Here is a 22,504-nt window from a genome sequence, read left to right as displayed (position 1 = left end):
GTTATATTCTTGTACATAGGAGCAGTATTATAGTAGTTATATTCTTGTACATAGGGGGCAGTATTATAGTAGTTATATTCTTGTACATAGGGGGCAGTATTATAGCAGTTATATTCTTGTTCATAGGGGGCAGTATTACAGTAGTTATATTCTTGTACATAGGGGGCAGTATTATAGTAGTTATATTCTTGTACATAGGGGCAGTATTATAGTAGTTATATTCTTGTACATAGGGGCAGTATTATAGTAGTTATATTCTTGTACATAGGGGCAGTATTATAGTAGTTATATTCTTGTACATAGGGGCAGTATTATACTAGTTATATTCTTGTACATAGGAGCAGTATTATAGTAGTTATATTCTTGTACATAGGGGGCAGTATTATAGTAGTTATATTCTTGTACATAGGGGGCAGTATTATAGTAGTTATATTCTTGTACATAGGGGCAGTATTATAGTAGTTATATTCTTGTACATAGGAGCAGTATTATAGTAGTTATATTCTTGTACATAGGAGCAGTATTATAGCAGTTATATTCTTGTACATAGGAGCAGTATTATAGTAGTTGTATTCTTGTACATAGGAGCAGTATTATAGTAGTTGTATTCTTGTACATAGGGAGCAGTATTATAGTAGTTGTATTCTTGTACATAGGGAGCAGTATTATAGTAGTTATATTCTTGTACATAGGGGGCAGTGTTATAGTAGTTATATTCTTGTACATAGGGGCAGTATTATAGTAGTTATATTCTTGTACATAGGGGCAGTATTATAGTAGTTATATTCTTGTACATAGGAGCAGTATTATAGTAGTTATATTCTTGTACATAGGAGGCAGTATTATAGCAGTTATATTCTTGTACATAGGAGCAGTATTATAGTAGTTATATTCTTGTACATAGGAGCAGTAGTATAGTAGTTATATTCTTGTACATAGGGGCAGTATTATAGTAGTTATATTCTTGTACATAGGAGCAGTATTATAGTAGTTATATTCTTGTACATAGGAGGCAGTATTATAGCAGTTATATTCTTGTACATAGGGAGCAGTATTATAGTAGTTATATTCTTGTACATAGGAGCAGTAGTATAGTAGTTATATTCTTGTACATAGGAGCAGTAGTATAGTAGTTATATTCCTGTACATAGGGAGCAGTATTATAGTAGTTATATTCTTGTACATAGGAGCAGTATTTTAGTAGTTATATTCTTGTACATAGGGGGCAGTATTATAGTAGTTATCTTCTTGTACATAGGAGCAGTATTATAGTAGTTATATTCTTGTACATAGGGGGCAGTATTATAGTAGTTATATTCTTGTACATAGGAGCAGTATTATAGTAGTTATATTCTTGTACATAGGAGCAGTATTTTAGTAGTTATATTCTTGTACATAGGGGTCAGTATTATAGTATTTTTTCTTCTTCTACATATGAGCCAGGCATTTTGAATAATCAGATGTAAGAAGACCTAAAAAGTAGATAATTCCTTCTTAAGTGAATGGCGCTTCATGCTTTTGTATCAGCAGTGGCTGGGATGGTTTGGGTGGATATGTGGCGGGTGTTATTATGGGGTAAAGTGTTAATCTTCGGCTGTTGTATTTCTGATGTACGGACAGGACAGGGTTTAGTTTTGGGGTGAATTGCCCATGAGAAATGCACTGATTCAGGGAGCCGGAGTTGTTCCTGACTGTGCAGTAAAACGTCTCGTCTCTTCCAGTAAAGGTGGTGATCCCAGGACCACCCAGAAATAATTGCAGCCTCATCCTCAGCGTCCTCATTGCTGTAGATCCGTTTTCGACTTCCTGATTGATGAAAGGCCTCATTAAAATCAAGTGTGAGGCCTCACAGGAGGACGTCGCCTGTGGTCACTGCAATGAGGGTCGGGCTGCGGAGCCGACTGGTATGTAAAGGGTTAACTCCTTAGTAAATGAATGCGTCCTTTTCCTGAACGGCCTCCCTGGATGTCACGATTTCTGCCTTTGGAGACGTAGTGACCGATTATATCGCCTCCATAAAATGTAGCGTTGTCCATGACCTGGATCACTCAGATACGTATCTGTCAGTGTTTGCTCCCAAACTGCGTTTCGCTGTTGCTTCATCAGGGGGCAGATACGTATCTGTCAGTGTTTGCTCCCAAACTGCGTTTCGCTGTCGCTTCATCAGGGGGCAGATACGTATCTGTCAGTGTTTGCTCCCAAACTGCCTTTCGCTGTCGCTTCATCAGGGGGCCGATTTTTTTTTTTTACACCATTTCACCCAATTAGGACTTTTTTTTTTTTTTTTTTCTCCCCATTTTTAGTACGTTATATGGTAAATTGTCATTCAAAACTACAACTCCGCCTACAAAAAAAAAATAATTATAGGGCAATGTTGACTCAAATAAAAATCAAGTTATGGCTCCTGGAAGTAGGGGAGGAAAAAATGAAAGTGAGGGAAGAAAATTAATGTCATGGTGATGAAGTGGTTAATTAGATAGTGTAAATGGGGCAGATGGTACCGTGCCGGGCTCAGGATTACTGCTGATTGACTCACGATTGCCCAGCACTTTCCCCCTCGCCTGGAATGATATGAAGCTGGATGAGTAAGCGGTTAGAGGGCGACCACAAGCCGTGGCCCTGCCAGAGACACAGGTATATACAGGCGCTATATACACAAAGAGATCAGACCGCAGAAGAGACGGGAGATCCAGGAATATTCCATCCTATACAATAAAGATAACACTCACTGCGATTTTTAGCAGCGTGCGCTCCTTTAAGAGTCAGAATCCAGGTGCGTGTGGTGTTGGAGCGATGTGTTGTGCCACTAAAAGTTTACTGAAAAGTTACTATAAGAAACTTTTCTCTGGAGGACCCACGTGTGATTTACACTGATCACCCACCAGCAGAACAGTGAGTCCAGCTCTGGAGTATAATACAGGATGTAACTCAGGATCAGTAATGTAATGTATGTACACAGTGACTGCACCAGCAGAATAGTGAGTGCAGCTCTGGAGTATAATACAGGATGTAACTCAGGATCAGTAATGTAATGTATATACACAGTGACTGCACCAGCAGAATAGTGAGTGCAGCTCTGGAGTATAATACAGGATGTAACTCAGGATCAGTAATGTAATGTATGTACACAGTGACTGCACCAGCAGAATAGTGAGTGCAGCTCTGGAGTATAATACAGGATGTAACTCAGGATCAGTAACGTAATGTATGTACACTGTGACTGCACCAGCAGAATAGTGAGTGCAGCTCTGGAGTATAATACAGGATGTAACTCAGGATCAGTAATGTAATGTATGTACACAGTGACTGCACCAGCAGAATAGTGAGTGCAGCTCTGGAGTATAATACAGGATGTAACTCAGGATCAGTAATGTAATGTATGTACACAGTGACTGCACCAGCAGAATAGTGAGTGCAGCTCTGGAGTATAATACAGGATGTAACTCAGGATCAGTAATGTAATGTATGTACACAGTGACTGCACCAGCAGAATAGTGAGTGCAGCTCTGGAGGATAATACAGGATGTAACTCAGGATCAGTAATGTAATGTATGTACACAGTGACTGCACCAGCAGAATAGTGAGTGCAGCTCTGGAGGATAATACAGGATGTAACTCAGGATTAGTAATGTAATGTATGTACACAGTGACTGCACCAGCAGAATAGTGAGTGCAGCTCTGGAGTATAATACAGGATGTAACTCCGGATCAGTAATGTAATGTATGTACACAGTGACTGCACCAGCAGAATAGTGAGCACAGCTCTGGAGTATAATACAGGATGTAACTCAGGATCAGTAATGTAATGTATGTACACAGTGACTGTACCAGCAGAATAGTGAGTGCAGCTCTGGAGTATAATACAGGATGTAACTCAGGATCAGTAATGTAATGTATGTACACAGTGACTGCACCAGCAGAATAGTGAGTGCAGCTCTGGAGTATAATACAGGATGTAACTCAGGATCAGTAATGTAATGTATGTACACAGTGACTGCACCAGCAGAATAGTGAGTGCAGCTCTGGAGTATAATACAGGATGTAACTCAGGATCAGTAATGTAATGTATGTACACAGTGACTGCACCAGCAGAATAGTGAGCACAGCTCTGGAGTATAATACAGGATGTAACTCAGGATCAGTAATGTAATGTATGTACACAGTGACTGCACCAGCAGAATAGTGAGTGCAGCTCTGGAGTATAATACAGGAGGTAACTCAGGATCAGTAATGTAATGTATGTACACAGTGACTGCACCAGCAGAATAGTGACTGCAGCTCTGGAGTATAATACAGGATGTAACTCAGGATCAGTAATGTAATGTGTGTACACAGTGACTGCACCAGCAGAATAGTGAGTGCAGCTCTGGAGGATAATACAGGATGTAACTCAGGATTAGTAATGTAATGTATGTACACAGTGACTGCACCAGCAGAATAGTGAGTGCAGCTCTGGAGTATAATACAGGATGTAACTCAGGATCAGTAATGTAATGTATGTACACAGTGACTGCACCAGCAGAATAGTGAGTGCAGCTCTGGAGTATAATACAGGATGTAACTCAGGATCAGTACAGGATCAGTAATGTAATGTATGTACACAGTGACTGCACCAGCAGAATAGTGAGTGCAGCTCTGGAGTATAATACAGGAGGTAACTCAGGATCAGTAATGTAATGTATGTATACAGTGACTGCACCAGCAGAATAGTGAGTGCTGCTCTGGAGTATAATACAGGAGGTAACTCAGGATCAGTAATGTAATGTATGTGCACAGTGACTGCACCAGCAGAATAGTGAGTGCAGCTCTGGAGTATAATACAGGATGTAACTCAGGATCAGTAATGTAATGTATGTACACAGTGACTGCACCAGCAGAATAGTGAGTGCAGCTCTGCAGTATAATACAGGATGTAACTCAGGATCAGTAATGTATGTACACAGTGACTGCACCAGCAGAATAGTGAGTGCAGCTCTGGAGGATAATACCGGATGTAACTCAGGATTAGTAATGTAATGTATGTACACAGTGACTGCACCAGCAGAATAGTGAGTGCAGCTCTGGAGTATAATACAGGATGTAACTCAGGATCAGTACAGGATCAGTAATGTAATGTATGTACACAGTGACTGCACCAGCAGAATAGTGAGTGCAGCTCTGGAGTATAATACAGGATGTAACTCAGGATCAGTACAGGATCAGTAATGTAATGTATGTACACAGTGACTGCACCAGCAGAATAGTGAGTGCAGCTCTGGAGTATAATACAGGAGGTAACTCCGGATCAGTAATGTAATGTATGTACACAGTGACTGCACCAGCAGAATAGTGAGTGCAGCTCTGGACTATAATACAGGATGTAACTCAGGATCAGTAATGTAATGTATGTACACAGTGACTGCACCAGCAGAATAGTGAGTGCAGCTCTGGAGTATAATACAGGAGGTAACTCAGGATCAGTAATGTAATGTATGTACACAGTGACTGCACCAGCAGAATAGTGAGTGCAGCTCTGGAGTATAATACAGGATGTAACTCTGGATCAGTAATGTAATGTATGTACATAGTGACTACACCAGCAGAATAGTGAGCGCAGCTCTGGAGTATAATACAGGATGTAACTCTGGATCAGTAATGTAATGTATGTACACAGTGACTGCACCAGCAGAATAGTGAGTGCAGCTCTGGAGTATAATACAAGATGTAACTCAGGATCAGTACAGGATCAGTAATGTATGTACACAGTGACTGCACCAGCAGAATAGTGAGTTCAGCTCTGGAGTATAATACAGGATGTAACAGGATCAGTAATGTAATGTATGTACACAGTGACTGCACCAGCAGAATAGTGAGTGCAGCTCTGGAGTATAATACAGTATGTAACTCAGGATCAGTAATGTAATGTATGTACACAATGACTGCACCAGCAGAATAGTGAGTGCAGCTCTGGAGTATAATACAGGAGGTAACTCAGGATCAGTACAGGATCAGTAATGTATGTACACAGTGACTGTACCAGCAGAATAGTGAGTGCAGCTCTGGAGTATAATACAGGATGTAACTCAGGATCAGTAATGTAATGTATGTACACAGTGACTGCACCAGCAGAATAGTGAGTGCAGCTCTGCAGTATAATACAGGATGTAACTCAGGATCAGTAATGTATGTACACAGTGACTGCACCAGCAGAATAGTGAGTGCAGCTCTGGAGGATAATACCGGATGTAACTCAGGATTAGTAATGTAATGTATGTACACAGTGACTGCACCAGCAGAATAGTGAGTGCAGCTCTGGAGTATAATACAGGATGTAACTCAGGATCAGTACAGGATCAGTAATGTAATGTATGTACACAGTGACTGCACCAGCAGAATAGTGAGTGCAGCTCTGGAGTATAATACAGGATGTAACTCAGGATCAGTACAGGATCAGTAATGTAATGTATGTACACAGTGACTGCACCAGCAGAATAGTGAGTGCAGCTCTGGAGTATAATACAGGAGGTAACTCCGGATCAGTAATGTAATGTATGTACACAGTGACTGCACCAGCAGAATAGTGAGTGCAGCTCTGGACTATAATACAGGATGTAACTCAGGATCAGTAATGTAATGTATGTACACAGTGACTGCACCAGCAGAATAGTGAGTGCAGCTCTGGAGTATAATACAGGAGGTAACTCAGGATCAGTAATGTAATGTATGTACACAGTGACTGCACCAGCAGAATAGTGAGTGCAGCTCTGGAGTATAATACAGGATGTAACTCTGGATCAGTAATGTAATGTATGTACATAGTGACTACACCAGCAGAATAGTGAGCGCAGCTCTGGAGTATAATACAGGATGTAACTCTGGATCAGTAATGTAATGTATGTACACAGTGACTGCACCAGCAGAATAGTGAGTGCAGCTCTGGAGTATAATACAAGATGTAACTCAGGATCAGTACAGGATCAGTAATGTATGTACACAGTGACTGCACCAGCAGAATAGTGAGTTCAGCTCTGGAGTATAATACAGGATGTAACAGGATCAGTAATGTATGTACACAGTGACTGCACCAGCAGAATAGTGAGTGCAGCTCTGGAGTATAATACAGTATGTAACTCAGGATCAGTAATGTAATGTATGTACACAATGACTGCACCAGCAGAATAGTGAGTGCAGCTCTGGAGTATAATACAGGAGGTAACTCAGGATCAGTACAGGATCAGTAATGTAATGTATGTACACAGTGACTGTACCAGCAGAATAGTGAGTGCAGCTCTGGAGTACAGGATGTTTTTTCCCACCACATTACTTATTACATGCATCTGATCTTCCCACTCAATAAACAGTCCCTAATCCGTTATGGCCCTGGTCAGGGTCCTGTGGTCCGGACACAATGGCTGCCTCGCTCACATGGATCTGGCCCATCCTCCACCCGTACAATCTGAACTGTCAGCTCCTGTGCACATTTGGCCTGCAGACGCTCCTCTCGGCTGGCATGTTTTTGGTTATCTTAAACCACAAGCCATGCAGAGTTTTGGGAAAGAATGTGACTGTGTATCTGGTGCTTTGATCCCTTGTACTAGGGATTATTATAGGAGGTTTGTCATGAGATAGGAATGCAGGGGTTAATAGCCGACCCTGACTCCCAGGGTGACTCAGTGTTAGATCACTCCGATCCATCAGGAAAAGCTGCTGAGTTCCCACAGGGGGCGACCACCTGTGCTCTGCCCACCCCAAGTCTTATCATGTCAAGTGTCAAGGGGTTCATCTCATTGTCTGCCCTGAAAACTACCCCCCCCCCCCCCCCCCTTAAATCCTGGGTCGTTTTCTGTCTGGTTTAGGTCCCACACTGTCCTTCATACCATTACTGTCACTCTAGGGGGCAAATGGGACCTTGGTTCAACTAATGGCTCAGGTGCAACAGAATTCTCTGCACCCCCCCTGCAGTGGCACCTCTGCACCCATTCTTGTTGCACCTCTGCACCCATTCTTGTTGCACCTCTGCACCCATTCTTGTTGCACCTCTGCACCCCCCTGCAGTGGCACCTCTGCACCCATTCTTGTTGCACCTCTGCACCCATTCTTGTTGCACCTCTGCACCCCTTTCCGGATGCACCTCTGCACCCCTTTCCGGATGCACCTCTGCCCCCCTTTCCGGATGCACCTCTGCCCCCCTTTCCGGATGCACCTCTGCCCCCCTTTCCGGATGCACCTCTGCCCCCCTTTCCGGATGCACCTCTGCCCCCCTTTCCGTATGCACCTCTGCACCGGTTCCCCTTCCGGTCGGGATGTGGATGGCACAATAGCTTATAATTTATAGGCACAATTATATTTTTTTTCTGTGCAGATTAGATTAGGAGCCGGAGGCAGAGATAGCTGCCTGTACTGGAAGATGCTGCCAAAAGGAAGCCGCACTCAACAAAAGAGACCAAGGGGCATGGCGGTGCTGCATGGACAGGGGTTTCCGTGCATGGAAAATACGAGCTTCCAAGGTGGAAACATAGGCATAAATAGTCCGGGAGGTCTAGACGGAGATTCACTGACATGCGGCACAATGCCGATCCTTCCACGGCTATTTATACCATGTCTCACAGTGATGCTAGAACTCTGGACGCGGCTCTGAAATTCTGTTTTCTTCATCTCTGGGTAATTTTCCTTCTGCAAATATGAAAGGTCAAAATAACAGGGACGTGAGCAGGAACCTGATGAGTCTGAATACAGAGGCAAAAAGATTTCCCAAAAATGAACACTTCATTAATAATGAAAGGGACCAATGGAGGACATTATATAGCAATGCTGAGCTACGTAGCTGTGAATCCAGCCATGGAATGAGATTAAATACTTACTATAAAGTTACAGCATGGAAGACAAATATGTAGTAGTACTGAGCTGTGATCCCAGCACACGGGTGAGAGAAAACACTAAAATGCAGGAGCGGGGAGGCTATTTATACTGCACTACTGAGTAGTGGTGCTGTGAATCCAGCTTTGAGGTGAGCTAAAACAATTACTAGAATGCAGAAATTGCATGGAGGACATTATACAGCTGTACTAAGTGAGTCCAGCGGTGGAGTGAGATAAAATAATTACTAGAACTTTGTACCATGAAAGATAGATATGTAGTAGTACTGAGCTGTGTAGCTGTAATCCAGCACCTGGATGAAAAAAAGAGCAATAAAATGCAGCAGTAGCATAGAGAATATTGTACAGCACTGAGAGGTGTAGCTGTGAATCAATCTCACAGGTGAGATAAAATACTTACCAGAAATTGCATGGAGGACATTATATAGCATTACTGAGTAGTGTAGCTGTGAATCAAGCACATGGTTGCAATAAAACACTTACTAGACAGCAGCTATTGCATGGAGGACATTATACAGCATTACTAAATAGTGTAGCTGTGAGTCCAGCAGTGGAGTGAGATAAAATACTTACTAGAACATTGCAGCATGGAAGATAGATATGTAGTAGTACTGAGCTGTGTAGCTGTAATCTCAGCACTGGGGTGACGTGAAAAAAACAGTAAAATGCAGCAGTAGAATGGAGAACATCATAGAGCCGTACTGAGTAGTGTAACTGTGAATCCAGCACTGGGGTGAGAGAAAGTACAAAGCCACCGTATCACATCTGATTTTTACAGTTGCATTTCAATTCTGTAACATAGGAAACTGTAAATGATTAATAGCTGCTGCTGTAAAAAACAGATTCTATATGGATAAGTGAGAAAAAAAAAATTCTATCTTTCTGGATGAAATTCCGATTTTTTTTTTTTCTAGGCTCATGTGAACCTGCCCTTGCTCTGATGAACTCCCTTTCTTCCCATAGACTTTTATAGGCAGCTATAATCTGATCGCTCACTGACTTGGCCGTCTCTTTCTAAGCTTTATTCTAATTGATTGTTGGAACCACGATGACCGTCTTTCCGATACATACGGCCTCGCGGATGGTCCGCACGTTGTCCTCTGGTCCAGTCGACGTCCGCCATGTCACATTTTCCGTCTCTTTCCTCCTCTCAGGGGGCCGGGGACAGTTTTATTGGGGCGCTGGCTTTCTTCATCGCTCATCATCCTCAGCTCAGCATGGAAGAAATGGTGAAGAGGTCAAACCACATCGCGTCAGTGAGCGTCCAGGCGGCGGGCACACAGACGTCCTACCCGTATCGCCAGCACCTTCCTCAGGACATCTTCTCATGAAGGATGCCGGTCCGGGGGAGCGATGTCCAGGCCGAGACGTGGATGCGAGGAGGCCCATAAACACACCTATCCTATGGTGCGCGGAGACCACCCCAGAAGTAAAGAAGAGGGAAACCCCTCCATTTTTTTTTTAGTGATTCAATAATAAAATTCTGAAATGCAAATGACTGTGTATAGCATAGGTGGAACTACAACTCCCAGCATGCCTTGACAGCCGGTAATTGTCAAGACGTGCTGGAAGTTGTAGCCGGAGTGCCGCAGGTTGCGGACGTCTGGTCCTCAGATTCATCTCTATAGTTGTCAGCGAATCTGCTGAGCCCATTTATAGATCTGGTCACCACTACAGGTGGTCACCCAGCTTTCCCGGGATCCCGAATGTAAATCCGGAGTAACAGCAATCCAGCACTATCGTATCAATACCACAGTGCCAATGATTAGCTGGGTGCCTGCCCCTTATAGAAGCATGGAGGCAATATACATGTATATGTTGTAATGGAATATGCTGTTAGGGGGAGCAATAGTGACACCTCCAGGCTGCACTAGGTATTACACTGCACCGTATCATAGGAAAGCAATGTCATGTCTGGTTAAGTAAAAGATTTAGGCCCCGATACATTCAAAACGACATTTTCTACCCCAGTCTTGATGAATTGTGTGCCACTGTCAGAAACATACTCCAGTCAGAGAACACAGGACCTTTGTGGCGTAAATTATCATAAATTTGTAGGGTGCAATGTTTCATCCAAGCTTCACACAAATTGGTGGGGATGGCCCCCAAACAGCGTAACAACGCCAAAAGTCGCAAAAAAACTTCACCTTGTATAAAAAGTTTGTGACGTTTTAAGTAGTTTCTGGTGCAGACATCACAATAAATTGGGGCCATAAATATATATACAGACCTCACATCCAGCCTATATTACTGGCGCTTGAGAATCAGCTCTACAGTTAGAGCTGTTCCCAAGGGTCGGGTGCTGAATGCTGCCCTCATCATGGTTCCCTGCCGGCGCTGCGATCAGTACCAGCAGGGACAATGATGAGGGTAGTAGTGTCTGCTCCAGTAGTGACCACCTGTAAAAATAAGAATAAAATAAAAAATCCTTCTACTCACCTGTCCTAAGAGTCCCCCCGCTGTAATCCATGTTACCGCTCAGCAGAGGAACCGGGGAGAATGACCCTGATCAAAAGTTCACATACCCTGGTGATTTTGGCCTGATAACATCCACAGAATTTGACCCAAATGGCTTTGAATGGCTACTAAAGGTAGCATCCTCACCTGTGACCTGTTTGCTTGTAATCAGTGTGTGTGCATAAAAGCTGAGTGAGTTTCTGGGATCCAGAGAGACTCTTGCATCTTTCATCCAGCCACTGAAGTTTCTGGATTGTGAGTCATGGGGAAAGCAAAAGAATTGTCAACGGATCTATGGGAAAAGGTAGCTGAACTGTATAACACAGGAAAGGGATATAAAAAGATATCCAAGGAATTGATAATGCCAGTCAGCAGCGTTCAAACTGTGATTAACAAATGGAAAATCAGAGGCTCTGTAAAAACCAAACCACGGTCAGGTAGGCCAACAAAAATTTCGGCCACAACTGCCAGGAAAATTGTTTGGGATGCAAAGAAAAACCCACAAATAACATCAGCTGAAATTCAGGACTCTCTGAAAACTAGCGGTGTGGCTGTTTCAAGATGCACAATAAGGAGGCACTTGAAGAAAAATGGGCTGCATGGTCGAGTTGCCAGAAGAAAGCCATTACTGCGCAAATGCCACAAAGTATCTCGCCTACAATACGCCAAACAGCACAGAGACAAGCCTCACAACTTCTGGAACAAGGTAATTTGGAGTGATGAGACCAAAATTGTAACGTTTATGGTTGTGGCCAAAAAGTTCATTTGGAGAGAGGTCAACAAGGCCTATCATGAAAGGAACACCATTCCTACAGTAAAGCACGGAGGTGGATCGCTGATGTTTTGGGGATGTGTGAGCTACAAAGGCACAGGAAATTTGGTAGAAGTTGAAGGAAAGATGAATGCAGCACGTTATCAGCAAATACTGGAGGCAAATTTGCACTCATCAGCCCAGAAGCAGTGCATTGGATGTACTTGGACGTTCCAACATGACAACGATCCAAAACACAAGGCAAAGTTGACCAGTAGAACAAAGGGAAGGTTCTGGAGTGGCCATCTCAGTCTCCTGACCTCAATATCATTGAGCCACTCTGGGGAGATCTCAAGAGCGCAGTTCATGCTAGACAGCCCAGGAATTTACAGGAACTGGAGGCTTTTTGCCAAGAAGAATGGGCAGCTTTACCATCTGAGAAAATAAAGGACCTCAACCACAACTATCACAAAAGACTTCAAGCTGTCATTGATGTTAGAGGGGACAATACACGGTATTAAGACCTGGGGTATGTGAACTTTTGATCAGGGTCATTTGGATGTTTTTGGTTGTCATTAAGATTTATAAAGAGAAAACACAGTAGTTTGACAATAAATGGCTTCCCCCAACCAATAACCATGAGTGGAGAAAGTTTTTTTGTTATCATTCATATTCTCTGAAACAAGGCCGAGAAAGCAAAAAATCTGTCGGGGTATGTAAACTTTTGAGCACAACTGTAAATGCTGGAGTAGTCGGGGGGCTGCTGTAATGTAGAAGGCAGTGACCAGATTTTGTGCTTCCTGGTGATTTTCTGTTGGGTTTTGGCTCCATCAATCCAGTAAATTGCGGCATTACTGCAACGTCCCGAGAGGAGATAAACCCGGACTCTGCAGTAATGCCGCATGTTACCTGATCTCACAGATTACTCAAGTCCTGGCCTGAAGGATATCAGTGAAATAAAGAGATGCAGGAAAGTAATTCACAAGCACCGCGTCCTGGGACGTCCGTACAAAAGGTAGAAACATTTATTTATTGGTGAAGAGTCGACTTTCACTGAAGACTCCGTCATCAGTTATTACAGCAGCATTAACCCTCTGTGCGCTGCAGCCCGGCCTCCGCTGACAGGACGTGACCACCAGTCCTCAGACACCACAGGACACATGCACCTCAGCGTATCCCCCACAATAAGTCCTTTCTCTACTTCATCCACTGAGCGGTCACTAAATGCTGCGGATTTTCTTCTTCTCGTGGAACAAGACGTGTTGTTTTACTGCAAGAAGGAGGAACAAAGATCATGAAACTGCACAAAGTGCCGCAGCGAAGACTGAAGCCGCGGCACAGCAACCTCCCAATGACTTATTCTACAAGAAATGCGAAGATCATCCAGAAAGAAGAAACAACCTCCCCCCCAAATAATAGGTGTAAGACACAAACTGACCAAGAGGGTCGTACTTCCTCAGGATGAGCTTGTCCTTTAATTTGTTCCTCCGAGTGTTGAAGCTATAACCAGTTCCTGCAGCACTGACCATCTTTACCAAAAGCACCCTGACCGAAAACACAGAGGACGAGAGGTTAATGTGTGTATATATATAAGTAAAATCACTGAGTATATACATTACTGATCCTGTATTATACTCCAGAGCTGCACTCACTGTGTACATACATTACATTACTGATCCTGAGTTACATCCTGTATTATACTCCAGAGCTGCACTCACAATTCTGCTGGTGCAGTCACTGTGTACATACATTACATTACTGATCCTGAGTTACATCCTGTATTATACTCCAGAGCTGCACTCACAATTCTGCTGGTGCAGTCACTGTGTACATACATTACATTACTGATCCTGAGTTACATCCTGTATTATACTCCAGAGCTGTGCTCACTATTCTGCTGGCTCTATATTGGCTATGATCATGTCCATGATTATAAAGATCGGTCAGTACAGGAGAACTTGCAGGACGCGGCTGCACTTACTTGGATTTCCCCTTGGCAACTGCTCCGCACACGACGGGGAGAAAAGAAGAAAGGAGAAGATTAATATGTGATACAACACCCAACATCTGCTACTACACACTACTACCCCCATCACCACATATAGTCCTGGTGCCCACTCTGCCCAGGTTTCCATGGGTCACACCCCCCTTACATGCACACCCGAGTTCCGATCTGAGCAGTTTAACCCCTTATATGCCTCTGTAACCTCCAACAGCGGCGTTTAAGAGGTTGGAAGCGAGGGAAGGGGACTCTTGACGCCAATCGATGCCCCATAACATGATCGTGGGGCGCTGATAGCACTGTCATGGCAGCCGGAAGTCACTGCCTTTTCCTAATACGTATACATAAATTGCATATTTGGTACTGGAACGGGCACAACTGACCGAACTGATAGACTCAGAGAAGATTTTTCCCAGATGGTGAAAAAAAAAAAATTATATTATTATATATATATATATATATATATATATATATATATATATATATATATATATATATATATATATATATATCTCGCTATTTTTAGGTCACTTCTCATTCTAGAAAGAGATTGCAAAGTCGTACGGCCCCGAGATGGTAAAATTGAAAACAGCAGCTCGTCCAGCAAAAAAGACCTCGACCAACACCGGAAAATGAGAACGTGACAGCTCTGGGGAGGCGAGGAGGAAAGATGGAAACAGACAAGGGCCCGAGGGGCCCCCCATACACCAGGAGCCAATATCACTGCACTGCTGAGCGCCCCATCCTCCACAGCGTGACCCCCCCCACTACCACCCCCATCCTCCACAGCACGACCCCCCCCCACTACCACCCCGATCCTCCACAGCGTGACCCCCCCACTACCACCCCGATCCTCCACAGCACGACCCCCCCCACTACCACCCCGATCCTCCACAGCGTGACCCCCCCACTACCACCCCGATCCTCCACAGCGTGACCCCCCCCACTACCACCCCCATCCTCCACAGTATGACCCCCCCACTACCACCCCCATCTTCCACAGCATGACCACCAAACCCACTACCACCCCCATCCTCCACAGCGTGACCCCCCCACTACCACCCCCATCCTCCACAGCGTGACCCCCCCACTACCACCCCCATCCTCCACCGCGTGACCCCCCCACTACCACCCCTATCTTCCACAGTGACCCCCACCCCCATCTTCCACAGCATGACCACCAAACCCACTACCACCCCCATCCTCCACAGCGTGACCCCCCCACTACCACCCCTATCTTCCACAGTGACCCCCCCACCACCACCCCTATCTTCCACAGTGACCCCCCCACTACCACCCCCATCTTCCACAGCATGACCACGAAACCCACTGCCACCCCCATCCTCCACAGTGTGACCCCTCCACTACCACCACCATCCCCCACAGCGTGACCCCCCCTCCACTACCACCCCCATCCTCCACAGTATGACCCTCACCCATCCGCACTCACAGTTCACACAGGTGAGGAACATCCCTGCGGCAGTACAAGGACGTGAAGCTGCTGCTCCACCATTTGCGGCCTCTCAGCTCTTCACTTCCGGGTCACAGGGCGCGGACTCCAAGAAAATGGCGACCAACTGTTATGTCGTCGCCCTCTAGTGACAGAAGGTAATGATGAATGTGTGTAGGTCGCCAGTCACACAGGACGCGTCAGGCGGCATCTGAGTTACACCACTGAGGCCAAACTACAACTCCCTCCGTGTCCTGAAGAAAAGCTGCTTATTCTTTTAATTTATTGATTTTTAACTGGAAAAAAAGGGCAGATTTTATTTATTTTTTTGTTTAAATCTGACACTATTTTTTTTCTTAGTTCCTATAGGGGACGTGACCCTGCGATCGTTTGATCACTCACTCTATATATTGCAGTTCTTCAGTATAAAGGACAAATTACTATTTCCCATGAAGCGTCTCAGGAGCACCAAGATGGCGGCGATGGCGGCCTGTGCTCCCGATGCCTCACTGTCAGATATGGCCATGCTCCCGATGCCTCACTGTCAGATATGGCCGTGCTCCCAATGCCTCACTGTCAGACATGGCCATGCTCCCGATGCCTCACTGTCAGATATGGCCATGCTCCCGATGCCTCACTGTCAGACATGGCCATGCTCCCGATGCCTCACTGTCAGATATGGCCATGCTCCCGATGCCTCACTGTCAGACATGGCCATGCTCCCGATGCCTCACTGTCAGATATGGCCGTGCTCCCAATGCCTCACTGTCAGACATGGCCATGCTCCCGATGCCTCACTGTCAGATATGGCCATGCTCCCGATGCCTCACTGTCAGATATGGCCATGCTCCCGATGCCTCACTGTCAGATATGGCCGTGCTCCCAATGCCTCACTGTCAGACATGGCCATGCTCCCGATGCCTCACTGTCAGACATGGCCATGCTCCCGATGCCTCACTGTCAGATATGGCCGTGCTCCCGATGCCTCACTGTCAGACATGGCCATGCTCCCGATGCCTCACTGTCAGATATGGCCGTGCTCCCAATGCCTCACTGTCAGATATGGCCGTGCTCCCGCCGCCCGATGCCTCACTGTCAGATATGGCTGTGCTCCCGATGCCTCACTGTCAGATATGGCCGTGCTCCCGCCCCCCGATGCCTCACTGTCAGATATGGCTGTGCTCCCACCACCCGATGCCTCACTGTCAGATATGGCTGTGCTCCCGATGCCTCACTGTCAGATATTGCCTGTGCTCCCGCCGCCCGATGCCTCACTGTCAGATATGGCCGTGCTCCCGCCGCCCGATGCCTCACTGTAAGATATGGCCGTGCTCCCGCCCCCCGATGCCTCACTGTCAGATATGGCCTTGCTCCCGCCGCCTGATGCCTCACTGTCAGATATGGCCTGTGCTCCCGCCGCCCGATGCCTCACTGTCAGATATGGCTGTGCTCCTGCCGCCCGATGCCTCACTGTCAGATATGGCCGTGCTCCCGATGCCTCACTGTCAGATATGGCCTGTGCCCCCGCCCCCCGATGCCTCACTGTCAGATATGGCCATGCTCCCGATGCCTCACTGTCAGACATGGCCATGCTCCCGATGCCTCACTGTCAGATATGGCCGTGCTCCCAATGCCTCACTGTCAGACATGGCCATGCTCCCGATGCCTCACTGTCAGACATGGCCATGCTCCCGATGCCTCACTGTCAGATATGGCCGTGCTCCCGATGCCTCACTGTCAGACATGGCCATGCTCCCGATGCCTCACTGTCAGATATGGCCGTGCTCCCAATGCCTCACTGTCAGATATGGCCGTGCTCCCGCCGCCCGATGCCTCACTGTCAGATATGGCTGTGCTCCCGATGCCTCACTGTCAGATATGGCCGTGCTCCCGCCCCCCGATGCCTCACTGTCAGATATGGCTGTGCTCCCACCACCCGATGTCTCACTGTCAGATATGGCTGTGCTCCCGATGCCTCACTGTCAGATATTGCCTGTGCTCCCGCCGCCCGATGCCTCACTGTCAGATATGGCCGTGCTCCCGCCGCCCGATGCCTCACTGTCAGATATGGCCGTGCTTCCGCCCCCCGATGCCTCACTGTCAGATATGGCCGTGCTCCCGCCCCTCGATGCCTCACTGTCAGATACGGCTGTGCTCCCGCCGCCCGATGCCTCACTGTCAGATATGGTCGTGCTTCCGCCCCCCGATGCCTCACTGTCAGATATGGCCGTGCTCCCGCCCCCCGATGCCTCACTGTCAGATATGGCTGTGCTCCCGATGCCTCACTGTCAGATATGGCCTGTGCTCCCAATGCCTCACTGTCAGATATGGCCGTGCTCCCACCACCCGATGCCTCACTGTCAGATATGGCTGTGCTCCCGATGCCTCACTGTCAGATATTGCCTGTGCTCCCGCCGCCCGATGCCTCACTGTCAGATATGGCCGTGCTCCCGCCGCCCGATGCCTCACTGTCAGATATGGCCGTGCTTCCGCCCCCCGATGCCTCACTGTCCGATATGGCCGTGCTCCCGCCCCCCGATGCCTCACTGTCAGGTATGGCTGTGCTCCCGCCGCCCGATGCCTCACTGTCAGATATGGCCGTGCTTCCGCCCCCCGATGCCTCACTGTCAGATATGGCCGTGCTCCCGCCCCCCGATGCCTCACTGTCAGATATGGCTGTGCTCCCGATGCCTCACTGTCAGATATGGCCTGTGCTCCCGATGCCTCACTGTCAGATATGGCCGTGCTCCCACCACCCGATGCCTCACTGTCAGATATGGCTGTGCTCCCGATGCCTCACTGTCAGATATTGCCTGTGCTCCCGCCGCCCGATGCCTCACTGTCAGATATGGCCGTGCTCCCGCCGCCCGATGCCTCACTGTCAGATATGGCCGTGCTTCCGCCCCCCGATGCCTCACTGTCCGATATGGCCGTGCTCCCGCCCCCCGATGCCTCACTGTCAGGTATGGCTGTGCTCCCGCCGCCCGATGCCTCACTGTCAGATATGGCCGTGCTTCCGCCCCCCGATGCCTCACTGTCAGATATGGCCGTGCTCCCGCCCCCCGATGCCTCACTGTCAGATATGGCTGTGCTCCCGATGCCTCACTGTCAGATATGGCCTGTGCTCCCGATGCCTCACTGTCAGATATGGCCGTGCTCCCACCACCCGATGCCTCACTGTCAGATATGGCTGTGCTCCCGATGCCTCACTGTCAGATATTGCCTGTGCTCCCGCCGCCCGATGCCTCACTGTCAGATATGGCCGTGCTCCCGCCGCCCGATGCCTCACTGTCAGATATGGCCGTGCTTCCGCCCCCCGATGCCTCACTGTAAGATATGGCCGTGCTCCCGCCCCCCGATGCCTCACTGTCAGATATGGCCTTGCTCCCGCCACCTGATGCCTCACTGTCAGGTATGGCCTGTGCTGCCACCGCCCGATGCCTCACTGTCAGATATGGCCTGTGCTCCTGCCGCCCGATGCCTCACTGTCAGATATGGCCGTGCTCCCGATGCCTCACTGTCAGATATGGCCTGTGCTCCCGCCCCCCGATGCCTCACTGTCAGATATGGCCATGCTCCCGCCGCCCGATGCCTCACTGTCAGATATTGCCGTGCTCCCGATGCCTCACTGTCAGATATGGCCGTGCTCCCGCCGCCCGATGCCTCACTGTCAGATATGGCCGTGCTCCCGCCCCCCGATGCCTCACTGTCAGATATGGCCGTGCTCCCGCTGCCTGATGCCTCACTGTCAGATATGGCCTGTGCTCCCGATGCCTCACTGTCAGATATGGCCTGTGCTCCTGCCGCCCGATGCCTCACTGTCAGATATGGCCGTGCTCCCGCCCCCCGATGCCTCACTGTCAGATATGGCCTGTGCTCCTGCCGCCCGATGCCTCACTGTCAGATATGGCCGTGCTCCCGCCCCCCGATGCCTCACTGTCAGATATGGCCTGTGCTCCCGCCGCCTTATGCCTCACTGTCAGATATGGCCGTGCTCCCGCCCCCCCGATGCCTCACTGTCAGATATGTCTGTGCTCCCGATGCCTCACTGTCAGATATGGCCGTGCTCCCGCCCCCCGATGCCTCACTGTCAGATATGGCTGTGCTCCCGCCGCCTGATGCCTCACTGTTAGATATGGCCTGTGTTCCCGCCGCCCGATGCCTCACTGTCAGATATGGCCTGTGCTACTGCTGCCCGATGCCTCACTGTCAGATATGGCCGTGCTCCCGCCCCCCCGATGCCTCACTGTCAGATATGTCTGTGCTCCCGATGCCTCACTGTCAGATATGGCTGTGCTCCCGCCGCCTGATGCCTCACTGTCAGATATGGCCGTGCTCCCGCCCCCCCCCCCCCCCCCCGATGCCTCACTGTCAGATATGGCCGTGCTCCCGCCGCCCGATGCCTCACTGTCAGATATGGCCGTGCTCCCGCCCCCCTATGCCTCACTGTCAGATATGGCCGTGCTCCCGCCCCCCGATGCCTCACTGTCAGATATGGCCGTGCTCCCGCCCCCCGATGCCTCACTGTCAGATATGGCCGTGCTCCCGCCGCCTGATGCCTCATTGTCAGATATGGCCGTGCTCCCGCCGCCAACTATGAATTCAGTTGGAAAATCCGCAGTTGGAGAAAAGCCGAATTTTGCAACCGAATTAATAACATTTATATAGAAAAACCCCCGAAACGTTCTCAGGTTTACAGTTTTAATGTTTTTACATGAATTGACCCTTGGTGCATTATTTTACTTCGGCTTCTTTTACATTTCTCCCTTCTTTCTTCCACATTGAGATGAATGATACATTGCGCCTCGTGTTCCGCACAATGAACGAAACCCAAAAATACATGGCAGAAAAATCCAAGAAGTAACACGACCCCGTACAGCTGCGGAGAGGAAGAAAGTAACACAGTGATGGGTCCTGGGAAAGGGAGGAATAAAAGGAGAGCGCAAAACATTGTTTGAGAGTGAAGGGGTTAACCCTAATGGGAACTGTAAAAAGTATGTACCTGATGAGGTGTCATAGCAAATCATTTATACGGGATGCTCTGCCGGCACTGTATGTACAGGACGCTCTGCCGGCACTGTATATATCGTATGCGCTGCCATCACTGTATATGTTGGACTCTTTGCCAGCACTGTATATACGGAACGCTCTGCCAACACTCTATATATGGGACTCTCTGCCGGCACTGTTTATACGGGATGCTCTACCGGCACTGTATATACAGGATGCTCTGCCGGCACTGTATATACGGGACGCTCTGACGGCACTGTATATACGGGACTCTCTGACGGCACTGTATATACGGGACTCTCTGTCGGCACTGTATATACGGGACGCTCTGCCAGCACTGTACATATGGGACGCTCTGCCGGCACTGTATATATGGGACAATCTGCCATCACTGTATATATAGGACGCTCTGCCGACACTGTATATATGGGAGGCTCTGCTGGTACTGTACATACGGGATGCTCTGCCATCACTGTATATACGGGATGCACTGCCGGCACTGTACGTCTACCAGTATGTTTGCCTTTAACAACCTTCCCATATTGTTTGTATTTGGTACAGATTTTAGACACAGCTGACTGTGAACAACCAACATCTTTTGCAACATTGCGTGATGATTTACCTTCTTTTAAGAGTTTGATAATCCTCTCCTTTGTTTCAGTTGACATCTCTCGTGTTGGAGCCATGATTCATGTCAGTCCACTTGGTGCAACAGCTCTCCAAGGTGTGATCACTCCTTTTTAGATGCAGACTAACGAGCAGATCTAATTTGATGCAGGTGTTAGTTTTGGAAATGAAAATTTACAGGGTGATTCCATAATTTTTTCCTCAGAATTGAGTGATTCCATAATTTTTTCCTGACTCGCCCAGGGGGATGGGGACGACTCGGTACCCGGGCCTTTGCCTGGCCTTGAGGATGTCGCGGTGGTCGGCTCCCGGGCCCGTACCCTGGGGTCAGCTTTTAAAAGGGGATTATTTGTCAACACTATGAAAGTTCGTGACGCCACCTGTGGTTTCTGGTGAGAATCACCAGCGCTGCGGCAATCCACTGAGGCTGGTGATAATGCAGCTCGATGGTATAGCTCCCCACAGGTGGAGCTAGGCCTCAGGGCAGCGTACGGAGAGGGGGATGCAGGACAGGCGAGACCCAGCCGGGTCAGAGCAAGAACAGGGATGGACACGATAGTCACTTTAGTACCTTTTACTGGTGGAAATTCAGGCACATCCCGGAGCACTGTAGGGTGAAGGGTGCATATCAGGATCCTCCCCAATGAGCGGGTGTAGGGCCTCCTGTTTGTTGCCTCTGCGTAGTAAGTTTCTGACCTGCCTGAAGCTAGGCCTAACTTTACCTCTGTCCTGCATCGGCTGACGTTGCGGTAGGGCCTTCTCTTGGAGTGCACGCTCCCAGCTTACGGGGCCTATGTGTCTCCTGGCTCTGTTACGTATCAGCTCTCTGGTGAACCTGGGACCTGTAGTTCTCCAGGGATTCCAGTTATGCCTTACTGGGTCGTAGAGATCCCAGTAAGCTTGGACCCGGTGTCCGGTATATGTTTCGGGGTGAGCTGGGTAAGCTCCTCTGCCCCCACTGCTACTCACTTTCCACTCGCCTTCTGCCACGCTGGGGCCCTCACTAGGCTACTCACACTAACAGCAGCTTGCCCCTTTTCACCGCTCATTACACACAGAGGGATCTATTATATAGAGTCATTACTGACAGAGGGATCTATTATATAGAGTCATTACACACAGAGGGATCTATTATATAGAGTCATTACACACAGAGGGATCTATTATATAGAGTCATTACACACAGAGGGATCTATTATATAGAGTCATTACTGACAGAGTGATCTATTATATAGAGTCATTACACACAGAGATCTATTATAGAGTCATTACACACAGAGGGATCTATTATATAGAGTCATTACACACAGAGGGATCTATTATATAGAGTCATTACACACAGAGTGATCTAT

General features: G+C 47.8%; 2 protein-coding genes across 5 annotated transcripts in view; one reads left to right on the top strand and one right to left on the bottom strand.

Moving 5' to 3' along the window:
- The window catches only part of RBKS (ribokinase), a 63,287-nt gene extending 52,937 nt beyond the window's left edge, over positions 1 to 10,350 (top strand). For all 4 annotated transcript variants that reach the window (XM_073671765.1, XM_073671766.1, XM_073671769.1 and 1 more), the window contains one exon: positions 10,010 to 10,350. In XM_073671765.1, coding sequence (XP_073527866.1) covers positions 10,010 to 10,186 — 177 coding nt within the window. In that variant the 3' untranslated portion in view covers positions 10,187 to 10,350. The remainder of the gene's footprint in view (positions 1 to 10,009) is intronic.
- Positions 10,351 to 13,074: 2,724 nt separating this feature from the next.
- Positions 13,075 to 15,650, bottom strand: MRPL33 (mitochondrial ribosomal protein L33). The gene is made up of 4 exons (XM_073671770.1): positions 15,516 to 15,650; positions 14,045 to 14,063; positions 13,502 to 13,608; positions 13,075 to 13,333 (listed from the first exon to the last, which is right to left on the bottom strand). The coding sequence occupies exons 1-4, from the start codon at positions 15,535 to 15,537 to the stop codon at positions 13,284 to 13,286; spliced, it is 198 nt and encodes a 65-aa protein (XP_073527871.1). The 5' UTR covers positions 15,538 to 15,650; the 3' UTR covers positions 13,075 to 13,283.
- Positions 15,651 to 22,504: the final 6,854 nt, after the last annotated feature.

This window comes from Phyllobates terribilis, unplaced genomic scaffold (genome assembly GCF_046119375.1).
Source record: "Phyllobates terribilis strain yellow unplaced genomic scaffold, ASM4611937v1 Scaffold_3__8_contigs__length_932513732, whole genome shotgun sequence".
NCBI classification, from domain to species: domain Eukaryota; kingdom Metazoa; phylum Chordata; class Amphibia; order Anura; family Dendrobatidae; genus Phyllobates; species Phyllobates terribilis.
Note: the sequence above shows the minus strand (reverse complement) of the source record. Positions and strands in the feature narration are given on the sequence as shown.

Bases quoted from the DNA above. Each gene is read 5' to 3' on its own strand.
- MRPL33 (XM_073671770.1), bottom strand. From the start codon at position 15,537: ATGTTCCTCACCTGTGTGAACT. The intron at 13,334-13,501 runs GTCAGTTTGTGT...TCCTTCTTGCAG, and splicing joins GAGGAAGTACGACCCTCTTG to TAAAACAACACGTCTTGTTC.